The 22,043-nt window shown below is 35.6% G+C and overlaps 1 protein-coding gene across 1 annotated transcript; it reads left to right on the forward strand.

The window, feature by feature from the left end:
- Positions 1-298: 298 nt before the first annotated feature.
- LOC148944790 (dnaJ homolog subfamily B member 9-like) lies at positions 299-17,822 on the forward strand. The gene is made up of 3 exons (XM_089100806.1): positions 299-600; positions 7,882-8,105; positions 15,648-17,822. The coding sequence occupies exons 1-3, from the start codon at positions 399-401 to the stop codon at positions 15,771-15,773; spliced, it is 552 nt and encodes a 183-aa protein (XP_088956932.1). The 5' UTR covers positions 299-398; the 3' UTR covers positions 15,774-17,822.
- The last annotated feature ends 4,221 nt before the right edge of the window (positions 17,823-22,043 follow it).

Raw genomic sequence — 22,043 nt, forward strand, 5'->3', positions numbered from 1 at the left:
TGGGCAGTGGCCTATCTAGGGGGCAGGGACACATGTCCTACCCAGGGGGTCAAAAGTTGCAATAATTTGCAGGGGCGTAGGTTGAAAATACTAATGTGAGAGCTCCAGTTTAATTGATGTCCCCCGTCCGGCCAAAAAAAAATCCTTTCAATTCTGTATCCGCTGATGATTTCGGTAGAAACGCATTTGTGCACCTTTTGTCTGTGGATTAGAGAAGCCTTTAAATTTTTACAAAAATAGATGACACTATGAATACTATTCCGACCAATCACATTTCGCCCAGTCTGCTTGGGCAATCATTTCAAAATAGAAATCCTTCGAATTTCAGAGAATTTTCGACTGAATTCAATTTCAGTAGAAATTTGAAGGACCTACTTTTTGCTAAAATTTGTTCAAAAATGAGATATAGTTTTCTCATACTGTATTTTTTCACGATCTATCTCGGAGTCATAGCAAAAGATTACTACAAAACCCTGGGCATACAGAAAAGTGCTTCAGACAGAGATATAAAGAAGGCTTTTAGAAAGCTGGCAATGAAGTATCACCCAGATAAAAACAAAGAAGAAGGTGCAGAAGATAAGTTTAAGGATATTGCTGAAGGTAAACATTCTTTGCAAAATTCATCACTTCTAAACCATTTTTTTTTTTTAAATAGGCTTGACCAAAAGTGTTCAGTTACTGTTGTTACAGTTGTACCTTTGTTCCCCTTCAATGATGAGGCCCAAAATACCCCTTGGCCATAGTCTAAAGGTTTCTGGTTGCATTTTTTGTCTTATTTTAGCTAGCTTTAACCTAGGCCTATTTATCATAGCTTTAGCCTATTTAGGCCATATATTCCAAGATAGCCAAAAATAGCTAAAGTAGAATTTTATGGTAAAATTCTACTTTAGCTACTTTTGATTATCTTGGAAAGGGGTTAGGTTAGGAAATTGAAACTTTCAGGAGGGGTCTACAGGCTAAAGTAGCCTATGACCCTTGAGAGACGAAGAAATAATTTGTGCCTCCGTTTTGGTAAGTTGGCACTTTTGAACCCCTGTACTGCGAACCTTTTCCCTGAATACCATGTACCTGATAGAAATCGTCCTCCACGAACTGTGTCCCAGCCTATCCCCACCTTATCTCCCATTCTTTGTACTACCTTGTGGTATAAGAAATCTTTTATCCCTTTTTTTACTGATTTAATAAATAGTGGTTAATTTGTGCATAAATTTTGTCGTTTCTCTTATATAATAAAAGAAACAGCTTGGTTTTCTCTATACTCTTTTTTTTGTTCCCTATCCCCTTTTTATGTTGTTTTTGAAACATTTGTTAATGTGTATATTATTTTTTTTTTTCAGTTTTATTAGTTTTTATCTTATTAACTAGTTGCCATTTTGAAGTTTTTTAATATAAGTGACAAAGGAATCATACAGCATTCCGATATTTTATTTTTGTTTATTAGATTTATTTTTTATTTTTTTTTTTTTTTTTTTATTATTGGTTGCCAATCTGTAAATTGTTGTGCTTTTGTTATGATTTTCTTGCTTGTTTGTTTTATGGACTTTGAAATTCGAATTTGGCCCTTCAGGGCTTGTGATAGTAATTTCTCGAAATAAATATCTTATCTTATCTTATGTCCTGGGAAGGTATTTTAAAATACCTATCTCCACTTCTTCTCCCTCTAGAGGGTCCTGGCCTTTGATGACCTTTAAAAAAATGTGAGTTATAGAAGTGAACGTTGCAAAATAGATCTTCTGCTAAAATGAAGTACAACAAAATTGTTTTCAGGTTCACAACTTTGCATAATCCCAATTTATAAGGTTGTAAAGATATGCAAATACATTTCCTAAATTGTTGAAGTAAAATATTGATATGGCTTAATATTCTGCTCAAATAACTGAAATTGCATTTTCAGAGCTAAAGCCAGAGAAAAAGAAACTGATAACTGAAAATTAGGATAAAATATTGTTTTGTCAAAATTTCAATGGGTATAGACTTGTCATGTAGGTAAATTTCAGGACCCTCTAGAGGGAGATGGAGTGGAGGTAGGTACTTCAAAATACCTTCCTGGGACATACCTTGGTCTGTAGACCCATCGCTGAAAGTTTCATTTTCCTAACCTAACCCCATTCCAAGATAGCCAAAAGTAGTTAAAGCAGGATTTTACCATTAGTGGAAAGGTAGGGTTGCTACTCTTATAGAGCATTGCTAGGTGGATCATCATTGCAGCTTGGTGTTAACTCAGGCTCATTCCACCTAAACTTGCACTCCATAGTGAATCATCACTTAAAAAAATTATTGATGGAATGGCTTCCTTGGTATCACAAATGGCTGCATCTGATTTGATAATAATTGGCAATTTTAATTTCCCCTCGGTTGAGTGGGTGGATGGACTTGGTCATCCAGCATCTGGTGGTGGGGATTCACCATTTGTGTCTTGTTTATCTGACAATTTCCTTCACCAAACGGTTGAAAAACCCACAAGGCACCATGGTGACCAGAACCCTTCCTTGTTGGATCTTGTAATTCTGAGTGACCCAGACTCTCTCATCAGAAATGAATTTCTTCCTCCAGTTGGTAACAGCGACCACTCAGTTATCCTCTGTGCTGTCTATGAATAGTCGTCTTCAAACTAACTTGCACCCTCAAACTTTTATTGACTATCATGAAATAGAGCAGGAATTTGTATCAATAAATTGGTCAGAGCTCATTACTTCTGATATCAACACGTCATGGTTGAATGTCAAGGAAACTCTCCTGTCAACAGAAAAGAAGCACTCCTGTGTTATTTATCAAAGACAACCAAAAACACTTCTGTTTCTCACAAAGGATACAAAGAGGACTATCAATAGGAAACCCAGAGCTTGGAAAAGGCACAAAAAGAAAAAAACACAGGAAAATTGGCTAAGGTATGCGAAGGCTCAGAATCTCGTCTTGGACTCAGTAAGGAAACTGAAGTCTGAATATGAGGAGAAGCTTGCCACTGATATCAAGGCAAACCCCAAATCCTTCTGGAGGCATGTTTCTGCTAAAAGTCCTAACCATCACACCATTCCTGACCTCAAACATAGCAGGGTAATGCACTTGTCGCTGATAGATAAAGCTAATTTACTAAATGTCCAGTTTGCCTCTGCTTTCACCACTCAGTCTTGTCCAATCATCCCTGCAGCACCATCACATTCTGTATCTACCCCAATGCCTAGCCTGTTAGTTACTGAAGAAATGGTCTTATCCAGCCTCGATAAACTTGATGTTAACAAGACCAAAGGACCTGACGGGTTACACCCAAGGCTTCTTCAAGAGTGTAGAAATGTCCTTGCTTCTCCTCTGTGTAGACTCTTTCAGCTGTCCCTAAAAAATGGAGAGCTACCTACAGATTGGAAAACGTCATATGTCATGCCAATCCACAAAAAAGGCCCCAAGGATTGTGCTGAAAATTACCATCCCATCAGCATCACTTCTGCAGTTGTAAAGGTGCTCGAGAGATTTGTAAATAGAGCTCTCATTCAGCACTTTGAAACTAACAACATACTAACTCCTTCTCAACATGGCTTCAGATCTGGTTGATCCGTGGACAGTAACCTAATACAGACATACGAGTATGTAACATCACTGCTGGATTGAGGATTTCCTGTTGATATGGTGCTCCTGGACCTCTCAAAAGCTTTTGACAGGGTATGTCATGAATTCCTGATCACCAAACTGAAGGCAGCAGCTGTTGATGGTGTTACTGTGCAGTGGATACAGAGTTTCCTATCAGAAAGAACACAAGCCGTCAGGGTCTATGATTCTCAAGGTGTTCCTCATTTATCATCATCCATAACTGTGTTAAGTGGCATCCCCCAGGGGACCATATTCTGGGAAGCTGGGCTGATAAATGGCTCCTCTCCTTTAAAGCTGAAAAATGTCATGTCATTCATTTTGGCAAACATAATCCACATCAGCAGTACCATCTCCAAGGTAACCCCCTCTCTGCAGTTACTGAAGAAAGAGATCTTGGAGTCATTGTTGATCATTGGCTGAGTTTCAGTACCCATTCAAAATATGTATCTTCTTCTGCCTTCCAATCCCTTGGACTTATTAAAAGAACTATCTCTAGCTGGCGTCCTAAAGTATTTATGAAGCTCTACAAGGCACTGGTTTGTCAACTCCTTGAGATTGGAATGTCCCTGGCGTCCCCCTATTTTAAGAAGGACAGGGAAATACTAGAAAAAGTACAGAGAAGAGCAACTAAGATGGTTGATGGCCTCAAACAAGTGCCATATGAAGAGCTTTTGCATCATCTGAAGCTCCCTATTCTCACATACCAGAGGAAGCAAGGCAACATGATTCTAACCCACAAAGTCATTTCAAAAAATACTCTTCCTGGTCTCCTTGCTCCCCCAGAACGCCTTGTGACAAGAGGACATTCAATGAACATTTTCAAGAAGCACTCTTCTATCCGAGAGAGAAGCCATTTCTTCAGCCAACAAATAACCAACTTGTGGAATCAGCTCTCTGAAGATACAGTGTCTGCAGACTCAACAATTGCCTTCAAGCAAAGACTTGACAAAGATTGGCAACAGCAGGAGTTCCTCTACAACTGGGAAGCTGCTGAGTTAACAACCCAAATGTATCAAGCAAATCACGACAAAAAAAAAAAAAAAAAAAACATTAGATGTCATCACAGAGCATTGCAAGGATAGAAAATCCTTAAATTCGCTTCAAGCTGTGATTTAAGGTAATTTAAGGTAATATCTCTAGTTAGGCTACTGTCTGCTGGCTTCTTAAATGAGGCAATGGATTTTTTTCCAGACTGTTGTATCACTTGAAGACTTCCACAAGGGGACAGTAAAGAAATTATGTCATTCATGGTATATATGGGTAAACTGTTGTAGCTTAGGTTCTTTGAGTGTCCCCTGGTGGTCCTTGGTTTTGCTAAGATAAAAGGGCTTTTCCTATATTTAGATCAAAAAATTTTTTCATCATCATTATGTCTCCATGCTGTCTGTTGTAGATTAAAGTTAGCAGATTCAGATTCTTTAGGGATTCCTTATGCTGGAGGCAAAGCATAACAAAAATGGCTATAAATTTTTTTTTTTTTTTTTTTTGCATATCCCCCCCCCCCCCCCCAAAAAAAAAATCTTTGAGTAAACCCCTCCCATCCCCTGAAAAAAAAATCATATATACAGCCTTGGCTGCATGTGAGCTAAGTTGTTTGGGAACCTAGTAGCTCTCTTTTGGACTCTCTAGTGCATGCCAAACCATTTCTAGGGTTGGTGGTACCTAGGGCAAAATTAATTACAGAACCATCTCCGAACTTAAATATAAACAAAAAAAGCCAAAGCAGAGTGAAAACTTTTATTAAAGTAGGCAACCCTTCCAGCCATGGTGCCCAGGGCAGTTGCCCTGATTGTTCTTCCTTTGAACAGCTCTGCATCCATGTTTGTCTATTTTATTCTGGGGGTGGGAGTTTAGTAAACTCACAATATCAGCAAACATTTGCATGGAGCCTAGGGTTATGTCTGGCCCAGATAATGAGGCTAGAGTGCTAATTTGGAAGAATAGTGAATGCTGTATTGCACTTTTTTTCTAAGCTCTGCAGCCAAAAAACCATAAATTTGCTATGGTCAACCACATCTGAAGAACATATGCTAATGAAATAAAAGTAGTGCCATTGGATTCCTTAGTCTATGCTCTTTCCAAATATTGTGGTTTCTTTTTTGACAATGCACCTCTCTCTTGCCCCCCCCCCCCATCCATGATGATCCCATATATATCCCTAGTAATATATCTCTCCTTTGTTTTACATCATGTCTTTTGTAAATCAGTTTTCTTGCGTTCTTAATAAAGTGAAGTCCAATTTTGCCCAAGTGATTACAATAGAATTCTTGTATGACATATTATCTGAAATGATTTAAAATATAGGCCTAGATAATCATGGTAATAAACAAGATAAATCTGATTAATAGAAACATGCTGCAAATTATAAAGTACTGATTTAATAGTTTTTGTGTTAATAATTTCATAAATTTCCTAGTGCTTAACCTAGGAACATGGGAGGGGGGAGAGTGCTGTACCACTAGGACCAATAGTCTGAAAAGTGAATATGTTCTTTAGAAAGAGTATAAAATAATGAACATAATGCTGCCAATTTTATTAGCTTATTTCCTTTGGATATGGTCAACCACACCAAATCTAACCAAGAAGCATAAAGAACCATGTGTCACTAAACACTTAACAAGTCGTTTTAATTGATTGATATAGAATTTGCAACAGTAACAATTACTATGTGTGGGAATAGTGTTAAAAGATCAGTAACTTGTATGTTTTCCTTTATATCTTATGACTAGCAAATTAATCAAAGTATCAAAAAATTATCAAAGGGCAAGTAGCTATGCAATAACAATCAGTCAACACATTCCTACCCAATATCTCAAACACTTAAGAATTCAATCAATAAAGAAAATAAGCTAAGAAACTTATATAATATATATATATATATATGTATATAATATATATATATATATATATATATATATATATATATATATATATATATATATATATATATATATATATATATATATATATATATATATATATATATATATATATATATATATACTAAAGGGTAAATGCACCAATGATTCGACAGTGCAATTTTGGAACCACTGTCGATATTTTTCTTCAAAACAGGATAGCGCTGCTTAGTCATGACTTGGAACACCATCTCTTGAAGCCGTCATTATATTTTGACAATGCAAAACGTGGACACTATATCTGATACACCCAGATAAGAAAAGAATATCTAATTCAATCAGTTTCCTGTTTTTGACACAAAATAAGCTCCCAACAATTTTTTAGCTATGTAATATTCAAACTGTCATTACTTGGTTATTTATGGCAAAAAAAAGAGTTAGGACAAAATTAGAACAGACAGCATCAGCCCTGTTGAAATATAGGTGACTTTCTTGAAACTTCACTGAACATGTAAAACAGATGAGAAACAATTGGTGTCAAAACCAAAGGGTCCTCTGACAAAAACATAGTTGTCAAATTAGGGTTACTTCCTCAACAACAAGAGATTTTGATGATCATTGTTTGTAATAATATTTCACATGAAAAAACATGAATTTTTTTGAATTGTAGTTTTGCTGATATGATGCTAGATTTTTCCATTATCTGAGGAACTGCTGCTTTGCCTCATGCTATGTTCATATTTTTAAGCATTTGACTTGGTTGATCACAACACCCTAATTCATTTATTGCTGAATAAATATGAAGTACAACCTCTCTTAGTAAATTTTATACTTGTTTTCTTTCAAATAGATCCCAAGCTGTAAAATACAAAACATCCTCTCTGAACCCCTCCCTAATTAGCGTGGAATTTCTATCCCACCTAAAATGCTAATGAAACATGTTCAACTCCTCAGTGTCACAAACTTCTAATAATCTTAAGTAGGACAACCATATTTCAAGAATTCTAGACCTTCCAGACAAAGGATAGTCAAAACTAATTTTTTTTTTAAGTGGATTGAACTGGTAGATTACGTTTGATATGGCCAAATGTTGACAACACTAATTGTGAATAACAGAGAAATCTTTGCAAAGATTTACAGACTGAGAGATACTCAGTCTGGAATACCATACAAGTATAAGACCTTTGCAAAAGCTTTTCTTTCAACAGAATCGAATGCTTGCTCATAATCTATAAAACTGAGTACTAAAGGTGTTTGATGACTCAGGCATTTCTCAATTAGTGACCTAAGAGTGAAAATTTTGTCGAGACATCCTCTACCCTTCCTAAAACCACACTGTTCTTCTCTTAAAACGTTATCTACAATATCTTCTTGCAGTTAAAGTGGAAGCAGCTCCAAACCTAATAAATGGAGCTATATATAATAAATGTTGTTATTTTAGCTTATGAAGTCCTATCTGATCCTGACAAAAGAAAACAATACAACATGCAAGGATTTGATGGATTTTCTAATACCCAAGGAGGTCATTATCAGTTTGATTTGAACCAATTCATGAAGCAGTTTCAAACTGGTTTCAACTTTGATTTTGGGGACAGCAATGCTAGAAAGCCAAGGCCAAGTGCAAAGATGGGAAAGCATGGATTTTTCAATTTTGATGATTTTTTTGTAAGTTATGCTTGTTGATCTAGTGATGGGAATTTATTTTACATTAATTTCATAATTTTTCCATTATTGTCAAAAGCAATTTACTTTAAATTTTGAACAAAATTTTTGTTCATTTTGATGGTAACGCGGGGCCTTTCAAATGCAGGCCCCAATTGGGCACAATCGCCATTTATCCGGCCCTGTTCTCTTGGTATTGAATCACAAAACATTCCAACCAGCAGATTTTACTAGGTTCTTGTCCTTATGTATTATATAAATAAATAAATATACAGTATATAATAAATATACAGTATATAATAAATTTACATTAAATTTAAAGTATATAAATAAATTTACAAACATAGGCCTATGTCATGGGCTTTCTTCACAAATTGATAAATAAATTTCATCCAACAATCTGTTGCTGAATTCAATGGCCTGCCAGCAGAGGTAATTTCTCTTGAGGTGTTTAACTGAAGGTATAATAAATATTTCAAAAATTAAAAGTGATGTAACTACCAGGACTAGCGTTATATTGTCACTTGTGATGGAACCATTAAGACTAGTAAACAAAAGGTATAGCCTACTCTAAGAAATATAAAATACAAATTTGTTTGAACAACATAAATCTTAAAGATCTAGGCTTGCAGAAGAGCCAAATAGCAATTTTTGAAAAAGAAAAAAGTAGTTAAATAAAAACCAAAATAGAACACAAATTAATGGTGGATGTAGCAGAAAATTTCTAAACATGGTTAAAATTGTCATTTCATAATTGTGCTAAGACTTTGATATAATAGATAGTTATTCAATTAATTCTATAATTTGTTTGTAACAAATATTTTAGAGGGAATACCAGGGAATTGCTCCAGAGAAAGAATTCTAACTTGGTTCTTACTACTGCATTTTGATGTGAGAAGCAAAAAATTCTGATAGACATTATCCTTGTTTTTGCTACAAGTTCATACATCATGATGGTGTAAAAGTTCTGCTGAAATATTTCAATTTAATCATTGAGAAGTGATGTCCAAAATTGGTGAATGTCGACATTCACCAGTGAATGTCCAAAATATCTTCTTTGTCCTTGGATCAGTGTTGCCAGTGAACTTGTTCAGTTTTATGCAAGGTTTGATGTGACAGGTTAGGTTAGAGTTTTAACCCACTTCTGAGATTTATAAGCTAATTTAACCTACCTTAACTTTTGCCATCAAAGCTTGCATAAGACTGAAAAAGCTGATTTGCAAAGAATTGAATCCAAGAAGAGAAAAAGGAATTCTAGACAATATATTTCATATAGAAATATGGAATATTTCTATAGGAGCAATGTCTCTAGCTTTATTGTCTGTATTAAAACAGATGAAGTGAACTGATTTGATGTGAACGGTTCTGCATTTTTGCATGATCTTCTTTCCTTGAGCTGCTTCACATTTGAAAAAAAAAAATAGTTTTGTGAACAAAAAGAAAGGTTTTTAAATATCTTATTTTAAGGTCAGCATTTGCTTTCCTCATTTACAGGATTGGGAGAAAATTTTCTAATCAACTCTAAGAAAGAGACATACCTTTAAAATCAAAGTTTGATCCTGAATCCAAATATAACATTCATTTGCGTCGGAAATGAACTTTACCCCCCCCCCCCCTCCTCTACTGTGTAAGTATATACCCTGAAATGTATGTGTTAGGACCGTTGGTCCTGGTTTGTTTCAGATAAATGCCTTTCCCAGATTCTTCTCTTTTGGGCCCCTTAATTATTCTCTTTTTCCCTGGTAATAATTATTAATTTTCCCTTAATTTTGGCTGTGCCATTTTTTCCTTCATTAACTTCGTAGTTTGTTAAAAAAAAAACCACGAGGCTTTAATTGCGCAGTTAGGGATGATTCACCATAGTTAAAAATTACTTTCAGATAACAAGTTTGGTCCGAATTCTTGGGGGGGTGAAAGAAGGGGCATAAATCCGATTCATTTGAGGTAAGGCAGTAATTGGTAAGCATTTGGATTGGCTGGAAAAAATCCACCTACCTCCCACTGCAGGCACGCGGTGCCAGAAACTGATTCTCTGCTCCTCTCAAATGTAAATTCATGAGAGCGAGAAAATTTGTATTTTTGATTGTGCTGCGCACGATCATTTTCTACGAATCTTGGGGACTTCAACTTTCAAAACCTAATGCAGATGCCATACGATAGAGACCACGATGGTTCTACGGTAGACACGTGTGGATGACGATGAATCCTGAGCCAAGCAGTGGAAGTACAGGCACTGGCGGAAGAAAAAAGAGAAAATAAAGTTTGGTGATTTTGCAGTTGGTGTTATTTATTTTATGTCTGAGTTTCCAGCCAATCCACCCGAGTAGCGGCCATTTATCTTGGGAGGGAGGTGTTGGGACCATTGGTCCTGGTTTGTTTCACATAAATGCCCTTCCCAGATTCTTCTCTTTTGGGTCCCTTAATTATTCTCCTTTTCCCTGGTAATAATTATCAAATTTCCCTTAATTTTGGCTGTGCCATATTTTCCTTCTTTAACTGCGTAGTTTGTTAAACAAACCACGAGGCTTTTACTGCGCAGTGAGGGATGATTCACCATAGTTAAACATTACTTTCAGACAACAAGTTTGGTCCGAATTCTCGGGGGGTTAAAGAAGGGGCATAAAGCCGATTCATTTGAAGTAAGGAAGTAGTTGGTAAGCATTTGGATTGGCTGGAAAAATCCACCTACCTCCCACCGCAGGCACGCGGTTGAGCGATCTGGGGGAAAATTATGATGGTGTGAGTTCAGTTCTGTTATATGCGTGATTGAATAAAGTAAGATTTTTTATACTATATAATCTTTGACTTTTTATCCTAGGTAGAGTCCAAGGAGATAGTTAGAAATATTAGCGGTAACCCAGGATGGGTACCCTTGGCCTTAAAGTGGCCCCTTTGATTGTTCGATCACGTTATCGTATCCTAAGGCAGGGTATATTGTAAATTGGGTACTGACGTACCCGATATTTACAGAACCGTTGGGGTAAGCGCGGGCTTCCCCCTCTAGTAAGTGGTGTAGCACCAGTTTTTGCACCAATAAGTGGTGACACCCGTACCTTACAACACCAATATTATTTACGCACTGAATTCTCAATAAATCATTCTTTTCTTCAAATTGACTTAATAGTTTGTCAAAATAATGAAAAATGCATTGTGTACATAAAATTCAGGGAATATATTTGTATAATAGGGGGGGGGGGGTGTTGGTATAGTTCATTCCTGACACAAGAATTTTGTATTTGGATTCAGGATTAAATTTTGATTCTAAAGATATGTCTATTTCCTAGCTATCTCATTGGTGAATTAATTGGAAAATTATCGACGTAGGGACTTAATCCTATCTTTTCTGACGCTTTGCACGTATATATAACTGTAAAGAAATCTGTTTTGCTTGATATTTTTAAGCACATTTAAGACTAATTTACTTTCCTCATTAGTGTCTTAGTGCGTCTGAAAACAAGGGAGATAAAAATATCAGTTAGTCAACTCATTTAGAATATTTGCTGTAAGGCAATAGGCTAGAATATATCAAGAACAGCTTTTCATCATATTGGGTTGAAATAACCATTCTTTAATCTTAACAGAAGAATATAATGTGGTCTTTGATTGGTCACCTAAAAATAATCCTCTAATCAGAGACAAAGTTACATTCTTACATGACTTACTTGACTTATGTCCCGGGCGTCCTTAAGGGTCATTTTGGGGCCATGTCCTTCACACGTTCCTGGATCAGTTTCCTGTACAAAGCCAGGTCGTCAGCTTGTCTCAGAAGGCATAAGAGGTCACTTCCGAAGTTTCACGCCATCTCTTCCTAGGTCTTCCAGGTGGGCGGCTACCGTGGACCCTTCCTTCGAAGGCAACTTTTGGCAGGCGCGAGTTCTCCATTCGATGTATGTGGCCCAGCCACCTAAGCTGCTGCAGGCGCACTTTTTGGAGAATAGTAGTTTCTCGCTTCAGCTGCTTCCGAAGGTCTTCGTTCGAGACTCTGTCTTGGTATGTAATTCCGGCAATGCGTCGGAGGTATTTTGTCTCGAAAGCCGAAATTCTGCGTTCATCTCCGACCTTCAGTGTCCACATGGCAACAGATATGATTAGAGAGTCGAAAAGTCGAAGTTTCAGTTGCATAGATAGGTGTTTATTTTTAAAGAGGGGGAGTAGTCTCTTGAGGCTTGCACTTCCTAGGGTGAGTCTTCGTTTTATGTCGTTGGAGCAGTTGTTGTCTGATGATACTGGCTCCCTAGGTACACGAACTTGGTCACCGATTCGACTTCATCGCCATTTACTAAGACATGAACAGGGGATGGTTTGGTAGTAACCCATACAACATGATCAGGGGATCGTAAATTGGTGGGATAGGCCTAGTACGTCAATTTGAAACCACTTTCACTCTTTTAGAGTGATTTGAATCCTTTTTTTCATCATCTTTTTTTATTATGGACGTCTGCTTTAAAACTATCTATAGTGATTTGGTATAAATAATTTCTGAGATCACACTGGCTAATCCTGACAAAATAAAAAATTTCGAAGAACAGAAAACGAGGGCAATAACAGCCAGTGAAGAAATTGAAAATTAGACAAATATTTCGGTCAATGCCTCCGTTTGACCGTCCTCAGTGCAAAATAATACCGATAAAAATACATAAATATATATCTACATCTTCATCCTCGGATCCTAAGCCCTACTAATTGTCACTAACTATAATGTGTTCCACTTAAGTTGCTATCACTAGTTGCTCTAAGATCTACCTCATTGGCTCCAAATTCGGTTAATGTGTGTTCTATCTTGTTCTGGAGTTGCATCCTGGTCAGTGGCGATCTAGATAGATAGATGTTTAATCATATAGATAAACAAAAAAAAAGAAATAGCAAAAGTACTTACATAATCATTTACCCCCCGCAAGGCTCTACGGCCGGGAATGCAGGGAGAAAAGGAAGAAAACAAACAAACAATCATACTAAAAAGGAAAATGACAAAGAGTCCCGCTTAATTGACTACCTGACCTTAAATACCTCTTTCCCTTACTGGTTCTGTAGAGAATGGTAAACCGTTGACGGCCAGCTCTTTGCCTCTGTAGTTCCTTCAAAAGATGAGAGAAACTATTGACTAACTCTTTGCTTTCGTTGGTTCTATGAAGGAGAGCGAGAAGGCGTTGACCACCATCTGTTTACCTCTCTTGGTTTTGCAAAAGGGGAGGAGAAATCAAGATTGAGAAGGCATTGACTACCAGCTCTGTATCTCTCTTAGTTCTGCAAAGGGGGGGGGGGAGAAATCAAGAGTGACAGGGCGTTGACTACTAGCTCTGTATCTCTCTTGGTTCTGAAAAAGGGGAAAAGAAATCAAGAGTGAGAAGGCATTGATTACCAGCTCTGTATCTCTCTTGGTTCTGCAAAGGGGGGGGAGAAAACAAGAGTGAAAAGGCGTTGACTACTAGCTCTGTATCTTTCTTGGTTCTGAAAAAAGGGAAAACAAATCAAGAGTGAGAAGGCGTTGACTACCAACTTTGTATTTCGCTGGGTTCTGCAAAGGGGGAGGAGAAATCAAGAGTGAGAAGGCATGGACTACCAGCTCTGTACCTCTCTTGGCTCTGCAAAAGGGGAGGAGAAATCAAGAATAAGAAGGCTTTGACTACCAACTCTGTATCTCGCTTGGTTCTGCACAGGGGGAGGAGAAATCAAGAGTGAGAAGACGATGACTACCAGCTCTGTACCTCTCTTGGCTCTGCAAAAGGGGAGGAGAAATCAAGAATGAGAAGGCGTTGACAACCAGCTCTGTATCTCTCTTGGTTCTGCAAAGGGGGAGGAAAAATCAAGAGTGAGAAGACGATGACTACCAGCTCTGTGCGTCTCATGGCTCTGCAAAACGGGAGGAGAGATAGTTGACTACCAGCTCTTTGCCTGTGTGGGTTCTGTGAAAGGGAAGGAAAAACTGTTGACTAGCAGCTCACTCCCTCTATTGGCTCTGCAAGAAAGAGGGGGGGAACCATTTGACTACTGACTCTTTGCCTGAAGTGCTCCAAAGATATAATCTAACGTCAGTCATGAAAAAAATGGTATAACTGGTTATCAAGATTCTTAGATATGTGTGTGTGTGTGTATGTGTATTGTTGCTATTTTTTTTTTTTTTTTTCAAAATGCAGTATTTTCTCTTCTCTAACTTGCCGAAATATTTGAAAGAAGAGAGGTTTTGGTATTAGTTTTTTATCTTATCATGGATATTTCAAAAATTTGCTTGAACAACTCGATAACAAGCCCGAAAATTATTTTTGAACTTGTTTTACTTTCCTGAAAAGGTACATCATTTAGCTTAACATTATTTCGAACCACTGATGCAAAGGTATTCCCAGCTGTCGTGTAAAAATTTCTATCTAACTGACTTTTGCGTAACATTGAGCTTACGATTGCTACCATAAATATGAAGATTTTATTACTAAATTGCAATAAATTATTAAGTTATTATTAAATAACTTATGCACCAGTAACATCCTGTGGAAGACAGATACAGCTCCCGAAAACCTCATCTGCTAAGGCTGGGGAGATGACAGTGCTGAAGAAGATTGTTCCCAACGGGTTTCAGCAAAATAAAAATGACGAGATAGGCCTAGTAAAAAATGGATAGAAAAAGTATTATAGTGTATATAACTATAACGCCATCTTTGGATTTAAATTATTACTTGGAACTAGATGGCATTTTAGTTCTGTTTAACTCTGCAATAATAGAGGCGTAATTCAGCAACTATCCGTGCTGTTGGAAAGGATTTGAAGATTAGTGTTAGAGCAAAAAAATTATAAATATTCCGATTTGTTGATTAAGAATTAATTTTGGGCGAATTTGGTGTTTTGTAGTCTTGTATCGTGTTTTATACTTACATTGAACCGTCTGTTATTTCTGCAGGTCCTTCTAAATTTCCTGCAGAAATAACGTGTTTCTCCAAATTGTTAGCTAAACATTTTTTTTAATTAACTAATGCAAAATTACCAATAACGATTGAGATGGCGAGAAGAGGCTTATACACGCTGCATTTAAATCATGTTGTTGTTTTTCTCGAAATATCAGGATTTTACAACTAAATAGTATAATAACGCCATATATTTTCCATATAAATTAACCTGCTTTTCAAACTTGTAAAGTGACTGTAAAGTCACTTACAGTCTTAAGACTATAAAGTCTTAAAATTGACTAGTTCTAGTTACTTATTTAAACTCAAAGGCTGCATGTTTTTTTGTTTTTATTTAATTTTTTTGTACCCTGTTTATTAGAGTTAATTGTCATTTTAGCAAATTTGAATTTTTGCGTGTGTTTTAACACTAAGTTGAATAATTTTCCTTAGCTGGTTATTTTTTTCAACATTTGGTTTTTGGATTTTTCTTGTCAAATACAACCCTATAACCCATGGGATCATAACCTCCAGGCTGAGAAATGATGTTTTAAAGTAATGCTACAAACCTATTTAATTAGTGTATTTGCTCGTTTTGCTAAACCAAATAAGGCCTTAAAGCACTCTGGAACTCCCTTGTTGGGCTATTTCTAATCAAATTCTTGTTTTTCAGAATGATGATTTGTTTGGCGATGATTTTGGAGCATCTTTCTTTACAGCCAAAAGCCATTCTAGCTCTTGTAAAACAGTGACGAAAAAAGTGGGAAATGTTGTGCAAACGTATACAACGTGCTCATAATCTGCAAAGAATGATGCATTGACAGTTTATATGGTTATTAACAGTTTCGCTGTGGCGACTGAAACGGCTATATTATACGCGTTTAAAGCAGGAAGTTCGTAATAGAGCGGGATAACTCAAAAATCCATTTCTGTTTTTTATTTGTTTGTTTTTTTTTTTGTTTTTTTTTTATTGTTGACGAGTACGTTTTTTTTTTTTTTTTTTTTTTTTTAAATGAAGCCTAGCTTTGGACTGCAGAAACACCGTTTAAAATAAATCTGATGGCAAAAAATCATATTTTGTACTTTGCAAAGAAAGTTGAAATAATTGAGACAATAAGACTAATCAGCAGGGGAAAACTGTTATAAATACTTGCCTCTTAGTTTTTTTTTTCTGGAGGATCCTCCTCCCTTCCCATATCTGAAAAATTTATAACCTATGTACTGTGCAGTGTTTGGTGAAAGTGGTGTTTTGGGGAAAACAGATTACACAAATCGGTAGAGCTGACCGAGCTTAACGCCTTTGTAATTGCTGCAGCCGAACTGGAGGATTTGGTGTTTTTCGGGTTGTGTAAAGCGAAGTTTATAACTTTAATTTAGTCTGTGATATTTTTGCAAGCTCAAGTGCTGGTTTTTTGTTTTTGTTTTTTTTAATAAGGTTTGTAAAACTTATCTTAATAGACATTTTAACTGTTAAAGCGAATTGCCAAGACACCACAAAGAGGAACAAGAAATCTTCCAGCCAAAATTTGACTTCAGAATAATTCATTACTTTTTTTTATGTGACTAAATTTTTTATGATAAAAAAAAAATTTTTATCATAAATTTTTTATGTGACTCCTTTAATCCTAATTAGCAGTCAATAGAAAGGAAATTCATGGTTTTAGTGAATTGTTCTCAAGACAAATCTCGACTGTGATACTTTTTTTTTCTTCCTTGCAATATTTCGGCGATTTTAAAGTAGTTTGCTTTAATATTTAAATGTTCTTTGCCTCTGTAACAACTTTTCATTTGACTGGAAACAAACCTGTCTGATAAATTTTGGCAAAAATACAATCTGAAGATGTGGTTATCTCTCTAAATTTCAAGTGCAATTGAATAAAATAAATATGTAAACGAGGAAGCTTCAGTTATGCAGTCATTTTTCGCGAGGACGTTTTGTCGCATGCATTGGGAAATTTTAAAATTTGCAATTTTCCGCGATTATTCCGTAAACATTGTCCGTAACCCCAAAAATCGCAGCGGTTTTCTGCGAAATGCAGTGTGCGACAACTATGGGACATGATAGCTCCTTTGGTTTTCAGTTGAGAATTTAATCTGCTAAAATCTGTCATTTGTTGTGAAAATTTTTAGCAAAAACAAGTATCAAAACTATGCACATGCTCCAGTAATTGTAAGGTTTTTTGTAAGATTTAAAAGTTTACTAGGAAGTGTGTAATGTCAAATGATGCAAATATGGCATAAGTATTGAGAGAAGTCAATGGTTTCAGTTACGATAGTCCGATTCCCTGTTATACCCTCCTGTTCATATCTAGTAATGATTTATTTTTTTACTCAATTAGTACAAAAACAAGCGGAATACAATGAAAAAAAGGAAATAAACGCAAAGGCAACATTAACTGCTGAAGAACAAAACTTAGTGCTAAGCAAAGGGGCCAGCGGATGAAAAGAGGAAAAGCTAAGGACCGCATTTTGGACAAGCCTTTCACTGTGGGGCTAAACAAATACCCTTCTTGCCCCCCCCCCCCCCAATTTTATTTGCTTGGAGCCATATTTGTCTCATTAAGATATTGAGTAATACAGAGCATTTATTCTACTTGTTATCTTATCTGTAAAAATGATACTAATACTTATGTTTTACGTCCGACAACATGAATAATTTGATGGTAAATCGGGTAGTTTTGTTTTGCATTGATGGTAATCAGTATTATATAGTCTAGCTTTGCAATTCAGTATTGAAATTTGTAATGCGTTTTTGAGTTTGCCAGGTTTCTGAAGGTTTACGATTGTGCTGTTCTTGGTTTTGTTTAATATTATCCTTTTCGAAATATATTTTTGTATGCTTCCGGTATATCTATGTGTATTTAGGGATTTTAGATAAAAAATTATTTGTGAAATTAGAGCCCTTGACCCCTCCGATAATGAACCAGAGTATCCGTAGACTATGACAGTCAAGGGCGTATCCAGGATCTTTGTTCGGAGGGGTAAAAAAAAAATGCGCGTATAAATATTTTTGGTACGTTTTTAAGTAAGATTTTTTTGGGGGGGGGGAGCCTGCCCCGCTTTCCTTCCTGGATGTGGCCCTGATGACAGTCAACAGAATTTGTTTATAGCGTTTGAAGGTAGACCACCGTTCAAGACATATAACGCAAAAATTATAGAGTAAACTTATAAGAACAACTTACGGTTATTCCTTATTCTGCTGTAATTTGTGCATAGATATTGCAGTTCCTTGGATTTTTTCTTTTGCTTAAGCCTGCCAAAATCAAAAGCTTGTGGAAGTAAATCGGGTGGTTTTTCTGTCATATTTTGGAAACCAGTGTTTAATAGTTTAGCTATGTAATTTATTTTTTTCTTTGCCATGTTTCTAAAGGCTGACAGTTTTACTGTTTTTGCTTTTTTCTAAAGAAAAAAATTGGAATATTTTTGTATAGGCTACTTACGGCGTATTTGTTTATAACGATTACGCCAATTATTCAAACTTGTCAAGAAAAAGATTACAATCAAATACCTTTTCGGATTCACTTTTTCCTTGAGACTCCTGAATTATGACAACCAATATATCTTTATTTTGTTTGTCAGTTCTATTTCACTTTTTTTTTTCATTTCATCATGAATTATGCCGAACTGTCGGAATAATGTATCTAGGCGACACAATGTGAGTCTTAAAGGAAATATTTAGTTTTATGTTTTTTTTGAGAAAAAATTACTTTTCTAAGGAAATAAAGAAAAATGCCATGTAGTCTGATTTGTGATACTTCGTATTAAATTACCCCTAATCTTCCATTTCTGGCAGGGATCCTCGCAATCTGTCTACAAAGCATAACTTAAGAATGGTGGACTATGTTACAGTGCTTTCACACTACATTCTAAAACCTTTCACACCATCATAACTTAAGATTTTACGTTACGTTATGTAATCTTACAAAGCAATTTTTATCCTTAACGTAAATTACTCGAAGTAGAATCGATCTCCGCGTAGAATTTTACGGTACGTAAGTTTATGGTGCGCTAGGGAAAAGTCAACATAGTAGTAGCAAAATGGAACCCCTGGATGAAAAATCGAAAACTTTTGAAAATAAATTCATGGAATATTCCTAGAATACTTTCCATGCTTGATCAGAGCTTGAATCTCCATTCCACATTTCTAATATTTGAGCAGCTTGCGTGTGATAATTTAGACGAGGATTATGGTTTTGTTTTTGGATTTTCACCTTAGCCTAGTGTGAAGGGGCTTGCTGGCGTGAAAGGTAGCATAGAAAACTACGTACGTAGCGTCGAAGTCGCTTCACTAAAAATAAACAAAAAAGAACACGTCTATATAAGTAATGTCAGGTGTCTGTGTATTTTTGTTAGCTAAAGCATTCAAGCTAGAAATGTGACATCTTTGTCAAATAATCTTGAAAACCTGGGATTTGTTATGCGCTATGCACTTTTTCTATTCAATTCACTTTTTGTATGAGCACCGCATGAACGACGTTAGAAACGATCCGGCCGAAAGCTAAAGCCCCCCTTGAGTGAGATAACTTTAATTTTCTCCAAAGAACGTCTCAACCATGGCTACTGTTTCATATTGTTGAAGTCTCGATCATTATCACCGAACAAAGAGAAAACGGATAAAAATTGTATATGAGGACGGGAGGCCCGAGTTGCCGACTGAAAGGAAGGCAACATGAAGAGCCAGTAACTGCTTTCTTTATTCTTTACGCTCTTGAATGCATCGACTGAAAAGTGAAACTTACTTAGTTTTTTCTAAGCTAAAAGCTAACCGTTCTTCATTTAAAGCTTTGCTTGATTTGAGATCTCCTTGATTTCTGTCGTGTGCTTCTTTCGCTTTTCTAAAGTTGAATCGCAATCTTCTAGCTGGCTTGTGTGATAATATACCTTTTATTTTTGGTCGATTGACTTATCATCTCCGCACTTTCAACAAACACAACTTAAATACAATAGGGAATTTTTTTTTTTCCAAGACAGTGTAATTTAAATCGGTGAATATTTCGGCCCTATGTCCATGGACCGTCTTCAGTACAACATCAAAGAAAAAATATATATATAAACAATTTACATTAAAATACGAAGTTTAAAACTAAAAATGCTCTTAAAAACTTTTAAAACAGCCCCAGCATCCTTACTTCAACGAAGTTCAACCAGGACTGATAAATAAAATGATGATAGAGGATGAATTCATTCAAACGAAATAAAATGAAATTATTAACTGCAAGTTTTCAAGGCTAATCTTGCTTTTTTAGCAGCTAGTCTTAAAGGCCTTTTTGTAACGGGTTCAGTACTATTGTCAATTGGTTTAATAAAATATTTTGTTAGATCATTTTTAATGAAATTTGAGTATAAAGAATTCAGTGAATATTCTCCTAAGTCCCTCTTTAAGGAAATATTTTTTTTTATTTTGAGCCTAATTTCGATTGATTCCCGGACTACCTGTTTCATCCCCAAATCACTACTAATCACTTTTTCAAAAAGTATTGTGTGGCTGGGATTATCAAATATATGGCTAGCTAAAGCAGAATCAAAGGAGTTATTAGCACTATTAGCAATTAACGCTTTGTCTATGTCTTCTTTATGCTGGTGTATCCGTTTTTCTAGATTCTGATGAGTTCTGCCAACGCAGTAATTGCCACAATCGCATGGTATTTGATAAACCCCTCTTTGGCGAGTAACTGGGGTTTTATCTTTCCCGGAGTTTAAGAAATTTGTAATTTTAAAATTATTAGTGGAAACTAAATACAGATTGTTTTTTGTGCAAATATTTTTTATTTTTGTTGTGATTCTTGGGATGTACAGAAGATAGATTATATTAGAGAGTTTTTCTGGAGCTTCACGATGTTAAATATTGTTGGTTTTACGAAAATATCTTTTAGTCAACGGTTAATCATATTATTAACAAAAGTAATGTAGTATCCGTTGCCAGAAAGAATACCTCTGATTAAATTTATTTCTGCTTTTATGTATGAATCGGAGCAAATGTTCAGGACACGGTCAATGAGAGAAGTTACAACTGCTCTTTTAACTTGTGGGGGGTGATTTGAATTAAAATGAAGATATCTATTGTTTTCTGTTGGTTTTCTATAGATAGTGAAGTCCAAATTATTAGCATTACTGATAATTAGCACATCTAAAAATGGTAGTTTATTTTCAAATTCAATTTCTAGGGTAAACTGTAAATTTCTATCATAAGTATTAAGATGATCTAGGAAACCCCGAAGTTCAATTTCCCCATAATTCCAAAGTGAAATTACGTCATCCATGTAACGACCCCAATATACATGTTTTAAAAAATAAAAATTTAATGCCCAATTTTCAAGGTTCTCGACATAAATATTAGCCAGTAGGCCGGATAGAGCTGTTCCCATTGGTAACCCATTTATTTGTTGATAAAAAGAATCACGAAACTGAAAATACGTTGAAAATTTATTACAGATTTTCCTAAGATTAAATAAAACCACCATCAATCCCTGTCGCTGAGTCTTCGATTAAGTGATAATTTTCTTCTATTTTGTTTTTTAATAATTGCTCAGAAGTAGCCACATCTATATTCGAGTACATGGAAACAATATCAAAACTACTAACTATTGTGTTTTCTGAAATACTTGTGTTATTAAGTTTTTTAACCAAATCTGCCGAATTACTAATGTAGGAATTACTAATGTAATTAAGACTGTTGTAATTAAGTAATGTAATTAATTACTGTAATGTAAACTTGTAATACAGTTTACTGTAATACACTGTAATACAGTAATTTTGTACTGTAATATTGTACTGTAATATTAATATTTACTGTAATATTTACTGTAATATTTTACTGTAATGTAAACTTGTAATACAGTTTACTGTAATACACTGTAATACAGTAATTTTGTACTGTAATTTTGTACTGTAATAGTGTACTGTAATACAGTAATTAATTACTGTAAAGTAATGTAATTAACTGCTGTAATGTAATTAAGACTGTTGTAATTAAGTAATGTAATTAATTACTAATGTAAAATTACTAATGTAGGAATTTTGTGAATACAGTAGAGGTTTGAAAGCTTATCACTTAATCGAAGACTCAGCG

This window comes from Artemia sp. Qi Xiang Cuo, chromosome 14 (assembly GCF_049724085.1).
Source record: "Artemia sp. Qi Xiang Cuo chromosome 14, ASM4972408v1, whole genome shotgun sequence".
Taxonomy (NCBI): domain Eukaryota; kingdom Metazoa; phylum Arthropoda; class Branchiopoda; order Anostraca; family Artemiidae; genus Artemia; species Artemia sp. Qi Xiang Cuo.